The sequence below is a fragment of the Ixodes scapularis genome, unplaced genomic scaffold (genome assembly GCF_016920785.2).
Source record: "Ixodes scapularis isolate PalLabHiFi unplaced genomic scaffold, ASM1692078v2 PGA_scaffold1__304_contigs__length_218370807, whole genome shotgun sequence".
NCBI classification, from domain to species: domain Eukaryota; kingdom Metazoa; phylum Arthropoda; class Arachnida; order Ixodida; family Ixodidae; genus Ixodes; species Ixodes scapularis.
In genome coordinates this window covers 97,969,204-97,976,207 of record NW_024609846.1, presented here as the reverse complement: position 1 = coordinate 97,976,207, position 7,004 = coordinate 97,969,204, and the positions used below count along the sequence as shown (strand labels likewise).

The 7,004-nt window shown below is 49.9% G+C and overlaps 1 protein-coding gene across 1 annotated transcript; it reads right to left on the bottom strand.

Moving 5' to 3' along the window:
- Window positions 1–1,674: 1,674 nt before the first annotated feature.
- LOC121835780 lies at window positions 1,675–6,763 on the bottom strand. The gene is made up of 5 exons (XM_042290274.1): window positions 6,418–6,763; window positions 6,128–6,234; window positions 4,605–5,440; window positions 2,503–4,091; window positions 1,675–1,763 (listed from the first exon to the last, which is right to left on the bottom strand). Exons 1-5 carry the CDS (start codon window positions 6,761–6,763, stop codon window positions 1,675–1,677), a joined length of 2,967 nt encoding a protein of 988 aa, XP_042146208.1.
- Window positions 6,764–7,004: the final 241 nt, after the last annotated feature.

Here is a 7,004-nt window from a genome sequence, read left to right as displayed (position 1 = left end):
AGGATGTGCAAATGTGCCAGTTGATATATAAATACTACGTAAAGCGCCAAAAAAAAAAAAAAGACAAAACAACAAACACAAGGAGTAGGAATGAACGCATTCGTGTGTCCCCTCCTACTTTTAGAGCGCAGCTCTTAGGCGCCCGTTTCCGGCTTCAGCGGCGTCGCCGTCGCCGTCAGCGTAACCAAGGTCACCCCAAGGTCACGTGACCCCTCCCAAGGTCACCCAAGGTCACGTGACCCCCCAAGGTCACGTGACCCCCTAGGTCATTTGCCCCCCCCCCCCCCCCCCCCCCGAGGTCACGTGACCCCCCTCCCCCCTGAAGTCACGTGATCCCCTCCCCCCAGGTCAGGTGACCCCCCGGAGCATATTAAAGAATGAGGGGAGGAGGAGGAGAAGGAGGAGGAGGAGGAAAGGTCTACCCTCCCCTCAGTACCCTTCCCCCCTCCTCCTCAGAGCTGCGCTCCAATTCGGCGCTACAGGGTAAACGGCTTTCACTTTTTTCTCCTTGTTCTTTTTTGCGCTTTTACGTAGTAATGGTATACGCCTTCGTTGGCGTCGCATGTCAACACGTTATAACTTATGAGTAGGGTTACTGTTTGTTATCCGGGGTTATGTTTTATCAAACTGTTGAACGTTTTTTTTTCAGGCTTTTGTTTTACCCCGCAGATTTAATGTTTTGTGGTATCAAATTTGGGTGTCGGACGAAATATCGGGGTTTATTAAGCTTATATCGAAGACAATAGGACACGCTGGCATGGGATACATCAACCTCCAGGAAACATACGTGTGAGCGTAACCCAAATAACATCTCCCGTACTGACCAAAAAAAGAAACGAGATAAGATGTGTGGTTTTGAAGCAAGAAGTAGCGTCCCGGACAATTCATTCAGGACTGTGTTCCACGTTCACGCAAAAAAGAGCTGCAGAAACAATTTTATTTCCGTAAAGCGTTTTTTTTTAAAATTATTTAAGGACAGCTTTAGTTCGGTGAATTTCGGTTTTCCTCGATTTGATAAAGCTGGCTTTGGGGGTTAATTTTAGGGGGCCTAGTTATGAGTCGCCTTCTTACCCGTCGCCTCAGTCTTTGCATCGTCCTCGTACCTTGTGCGTGTGTTTCGCGGCAGAAAAACGAGAAGCGGTTGTTGTAGAATCAGATTGGACAAACTGAATAACTGTTTATTAAAGGTACACACTGAAAGTTACATTGCTATAAAGACAGTTTCGAGCAGAAGACGCGTTAACCGCGTCTTTCCTTTAGGAGGACCCAACACAAAGAGACCGAGCCACACCCCGGCAACCCAGAAATTCCCCCGTTTCTCTCTCTCCTGGTCATAAAACACTACGCCGACCACGTAGACTAAACACTCTCCGAAAACTCCCCGTCTTTGGGTCGGGTTTCCAAACTCCGTGCCCCCTCGCCGCGGCTCAAGTGATTTGTGGTATACGAGCCAGTAGACCGAGGTGGCGCGTGACAAACTCTATCCGCAACATCCTCCCCGCAGATGACCTCAGCTCATCTCAAGTGGGTATAGACGCTGAACAGGGCGCCTGACCTCTGAGCCGTTACACAATTTTATCTTACAAGCTCGCACATTTCCGTCCCGACCTGGGAAACACTCCAGAATCCTGCCGGTTCTCCAAAACAATCGAGGAACGTGGTCGTCATGCACAATTACGACATCACCAACATTGAGACCGCTGCTGGATTGAGGCCTACGAGCATGCGCACTTCGTAGGTTATACAGATATTCTTTAGCCCACCTGTTCCAAAACATATTCATCAATCGCTGGCGGTGTGACCATCTCCCAACCAACTCCGTTCGAGTGGATGTCACGTCTCCTCTTTTATGATGAGGTAATGTGGTTAGCCTCCTACCACAAAGGAAGTGAGCAGGAGTTAAGACATTTGGTTCGTTTGGTTCGGAGTAGACATACGTCATTGGTCGAGAGTTGATCACAGCCTCAACTTCCGTTAGTACAGTTGTGATCTGATCGACATCAAGCGCAGCTTTGCCGATGTTTCTTTTCAGACAACTCTTAACCGATCCCACCATACGCTCCCAAAAACCACCCCACCATGGAGCTCTTTCAACAATAAACCTCCAAGTGATCCGGTGGGTGGTGCAGTAGTCTTTCAATTCGGAACTACATAACACATCGTACATCTGCTTTAGATCTTTAGCAGCTCGTTTGAAAGTCAGTGCATTATCTGAACACATCATTCGCGGCAACCCACGCCTTGACACAAACCGTCTGAAAGCCATTAGAAAGGCGTTGGTAGACATATCCAGGACAAGTTCTAAATGTATCGCTCGCGTAACAGCACATGTGAATACAAGAATATATGCCTTGACACTGTTTGTTCCGGATTTCACGAACATCGGTCCAGCAAAGTCCACGCCACAGACCTCGAACGGTTCTGCCTTTGTCACGCGGTCTTCAGGCAGAGGGGCCATCGGGGCGGTCATGGGCTTGAACTTGAGTCGAAGACACATCTTACAGCGTCCGATCACTCGTTTTACGCACTGTCGCCCTCTCACAACCCAGTAGTGCTCCCGCAGTTCACACAGAGTAGCACTCACACCACCATGCAAAATGCGAACATGCGTGTGCTCAACGAGGAGCTCCGTGAAACGGTTGTCTCCCGGAAGTAGCACCGGAAACTTCGTCTCGTCGGGTGCCGAGACATTCTGCAGTCGAGTCTCAATGCGGATCACACCGTCTTCATCCAAGAAAGGGTGCAGGTCCCGGACACGCGAGCTCGACCGCAGGCGGTCACTGGCGACGAGGCTTGCTTTTTCTTCGCTGTAGCTCTCTCCCTGAACATGTTTCGTCCAGTATCTCTCTGCCTCCTCCAATTCATTGGTGGACAGAGATCCGCTGACTCTTGAACCCATGCCTTGCAAGTTTTTAATGAATCGCATGATCCACGCCGTCACCCTCATTGCCTTGAGCCATTTGCTGTAGTCTGTAAGTACGAGGAGAGGCCCTTGTACGGTTGTTTTGCTGAGCAGCACTGTGCTTTTGCCTCTTAGCTCTGCGTCAGCATCCGGAACCTCGTCGTTCGTCTCTCTTCTTTGAGGCCAGAAATCTGGATCACGTGACAACCACTGCGGGCCCTGCCACCACACCTTGGAAAGGGTCAGGTTGGAGGCGGGTACTCCTCGGGTGAGCATGTCCGCGGGGTTGTCCTTTCCTGAACAGTGTCGCCACCGAAGGGGGTCGGTGTTGCTTTGGATCTCCACGACCCTGTTGCACACAAATGGCTTCCATTTGCTTGCCGATGCCTGAATCCAACTGAGGGTGATGGTAGAATCTGTCCAAAGGTGGCATTCCAGGTCAGGCAAATCCAATGTCTCAATCAAGAAAGCCATCAATCTTGATCCGATAAGAGCGCCGAGGAGCTCCAGACGTGGCAAAGTCATTTTCTTCAAAGGTGCAACACGTGCCTTGGACATCACAAGCCGTACGCTGCTGTTTCCGTTAGTGTCCTCGACTCGCATGTAGGCCACAGCTCCGTACGCCTGAGTGCTTGCGTCCGTGAAAACATGGAGTTGTCTGGACTTAACTGCTCCCTCTGTCACCAAGAAGCATCTGTCGACCGAAAGAGAGCCAAGTTCAACAAGCTCGCCGCACCATGCAAGCCATTCCTCACGCAAATCATTTGGCAATGAGGTGTCCCAGTCGATTCCTTTCTCCCAAATATGCTGAAACAAAATTTTGGCTCGGATGCTGTATGGAGAGAGCAGTCCCAAAGGGTCGAAGAGCCTCGAAGTGGTCTGAAGAACGAACCTCTTCGTATCCATTCTTTCTTCGACGAAGTCTGACAGTGACTGTAAGTTCACCTGAAGATTGTCCTGTTCGGTGTCCCAAAGAATTCCCAGTACCTTTGTCAGACCTGACGATTCAGCACAAGTAGACGTTTCGTCCGCTGTCTTTTCAATGTGACACTTGAGTTCCCTTGAGCTCGTCGACCACTTTTGAAGCCTCATTCCCGCCTTGGCAAGTATTTCCGTGGAGTCATCGTAGAGTTTCTGCGCCTCTTCGTATGATGAGACACCCACAATCAGGTCGTCAACATAAAAACACCTTTCAAGGTGCATCGCCGTTGGCTTGGCTTCTCCCTCGACCGAACGCAGGTGATGCTGCAGTGTCGCTGTCAAGAGAAAAGGGCTTGCAGTTGACCCGAAAGGAACTCTTGTCATTCGAAACTCTTGAATGGGAGGCAATTCTTCTCCAGGAACGGGAGGGCTGTCAAACCACAAAAAACGAAGAGCATCCCTGTCCTCAGGTCTGACGCTGATTTGAAGAAAAGCCTTCTGAATGTCAGCTGTTAGTGCTATCCTGTGACAACGGAAGTTCACGAGGATCTTCAGCATGTCGTTGTTTAGATTAGGCCCTTTCTCCAGATGGTCGTTCAGCGAGAGCTCTCCTGTAGTGTGCGAAGACGCATCGAAAACCACTCGCAACTTTGTTGTGGCTGAAGCTTCTCGGATTACAGCTCTGTGTGGCATGTAGTACACATTTTCCTTTTCGTTGGTTTCTTCCGTCACTTTCTCTGCGTGTCCGTCGTTTAGGTATTGCCTAATAGCAGAGTCGTACTTCAGAAGAAGTTCTTCGTCTCGAGCCAAGCGATGGCAGAGCCCTTGCAGTCTCTTCTCTGCCACCTTTCTGTTATTGCCGAGATCTCCTAGGTTCTGAGACTTCCAGGGAAGAGCAACTTGGTATCTTCCATCTGTCATTGTGATGGTTTCCTCAAAACCCCGTAATACAGACTCGTAGTGAGCAGAGTTGGTCGTTGAGTCCTTGATGCCGAGGCTTTCAAGTTCCCAGAACTGCCGCAGGGTCGAGCTTACTTCATCGTCGCCCGTTGCACCGGCTCTGAGCACGCACACGTTGCTGCTTGTTTGCTTTCGTCTTGAGTTCTTCGAGGTCACGGGACCCTGAAATGTCCATCCCATTGTTGTTTTCACGGCTGATAGACACCTGTTGTTTTCATCCCAGCATACTTCATGCTCCAACAGCTTTCCAAGCTGATCTGCTCCAACTAGAAGGCTGATTCCGCACTCTCTCTGAACGCCTGGGAAGACCAGCACATCCGCTAGATACTTTTTTTCTTTCGCGATTTTCTGCACGAAGTCATTGTCCATCGGTATCCGATCGATGTCTTTGCAAATGACCGGTACCTCAATCGCCTCGATCCTGTGCTTCTGATTGTCGTACTGACTTTGAAGTTCGATTTCGACCAATCTTCGCTCGTGCCTTTCGCTGTCCCGGACACTTCCGAATGCGTTAACGCTCAGATTCACTTTGCCAATCACCTTCAGTTTAAGCTTTCTTGACACATCTTCTCTGATGAAGGTTCTCTGACTGCCGCTATCAATGACGCCTCTAATGTAACAGCATTCATTTTTTGTCATGAGCCAGCCGCGGAACGTCTGCAAAAGCACATCGTCGTTGTCATCACAACTTCCTTTGGTTTTTGAAGCTGTGTGAATACTCGTGCTATTCAATTCGTCTCTTCCGACCTCAGGCGTCTTTTTTGCATACCGCGGGTCGCACATCGTTGTGGCATGCCTGCCCTTACAGGTTTCGCATGTTATCTTGCGGCGGCAAGTTCTCGCGCGGTGTCCTCGTGTCGTGCATTTAAAACACCTGCCATCTTTAGACAAGCGCGTCATCTTTTCTCTGAGGCTCAGTTGATGTTTGCATTCTTCGGTTTTGTGCCCACTAGAATTACAGAAAAAGCAGTCATTTGAGACCAGCTTGCTGTGGAGAGCCATGGAGGTTGGAAGGACCTTTCCTTTTGGAGCTGAGCTTCGTTCTTTGTTTTTCTGAGCGAACACATCATGCCCGCTACGCTCTCTGCTTTCAACTTCGACCGACAGGAACTCCAAAATCTTCTTAAGCGTCCCCTCTGATGTCTCAGCTCCCACTGGGCCGTTATAGCTTCTGTGTCGATGGTAAGCTACAACTAGGTCACTGGGCATCGCCTTCAAGAGAACTTCTCACATCATCGACGAGTAGGACGCCGAATGTACACCCAGTGAGGTCAACCCCCGAATGTGAGTCTGAACATGATCATGTAGCTTTCGCAATCCAACGACATCGTCTGGGGACCTCACCTGGTGCACCGTTCTAAGCTTGTTCAGATGCTCCTGCTCGATTTGGGTCTTATCTCCAAACCTCTTCTGTAGCAGCTCTATCCCCTCGACGTAACCTTCCTCAGTTGCTACAAGTCCAGACAGGGCAGAGGCGGCCGTTCCGGTAAGTTGAGATCGCAAATAATGAAATTTCTCAACATTCGACAAGCTGCGATTATCGTGCACCGTCGCTCTGAATTGATCCCAAAATCCTTGCCATTTGCTGAGTTCTCCGTTGAAGGTGATCATTTGCAGCTTAGGCAATCTGGTACCGCTTCCGGTGGCTCTATCCCGATGCAGCGAGTCGTTTGTGCGCGACGTCATGGGGCCGTTCTTCAATCGGTCGATCTTAAGTTCCAACTGCGCCAGTGAGGCGATCGCCGTGTCCTCGTACTCCATCACGGCGTCGCACTCAACACTGAGCTCCTCGGCAGGCACTAAAGGCTCTAGTTCTTCATTTAGCTTCACGAGCTCGGTGTTGCTCAGTTTCAATCTTTGGTAAAGCACGCTAAGAGCCTCAACGTCTGGTTGAGGCGATGCCAAAGATGCTCTTACCTCGTTGACCAAACGAGTGTTCTGGGCTCTCCTCGATGCTCGTCGTACTTTTAGGCGATCCATGGTCTTGTTAATCCAATGGTCTCGTTAACACAACTTTCTTTATCTTCCCGGGTTTCGGCACCAAATTATGTTGTAGAATCAGATTGGACAAACTGAATAACTGTTTATTAAAGGTACACACTGAAAGTTACATTGCTATAAAGACAGTTTCGAGCAGAAGACGCGTTAACCGCGTCTTTCCTTTAGGAGGACCCAACACAAAGAGACCGAGCCACACCCCGGCAACCCAGAAATTCCCCCG

Coding starts and splice junctions, on each gene's coding strand:
- LOC121835780 (XM_042290274.1), bottom strand. CDS start 6,763: ATGGATCGCCTAAAAGTACGACGAGCATCGAGGAGAGCCCAGAACACT. Junction 5,441..6,127: donor AGCTTAGAACGGTGCACCAG/GTGAGGTCCCCA, acceptor GTGCTTTTGCAG/ACGTTCCGCGGCTGGCTCAT. Junction 4,092..4,604: donor GACGAAGAACTTCTTCTGAA/GTACGACTCTGC, acceptor GCACCTTGAAAG/GTGTTTTTATGTTGACGACC.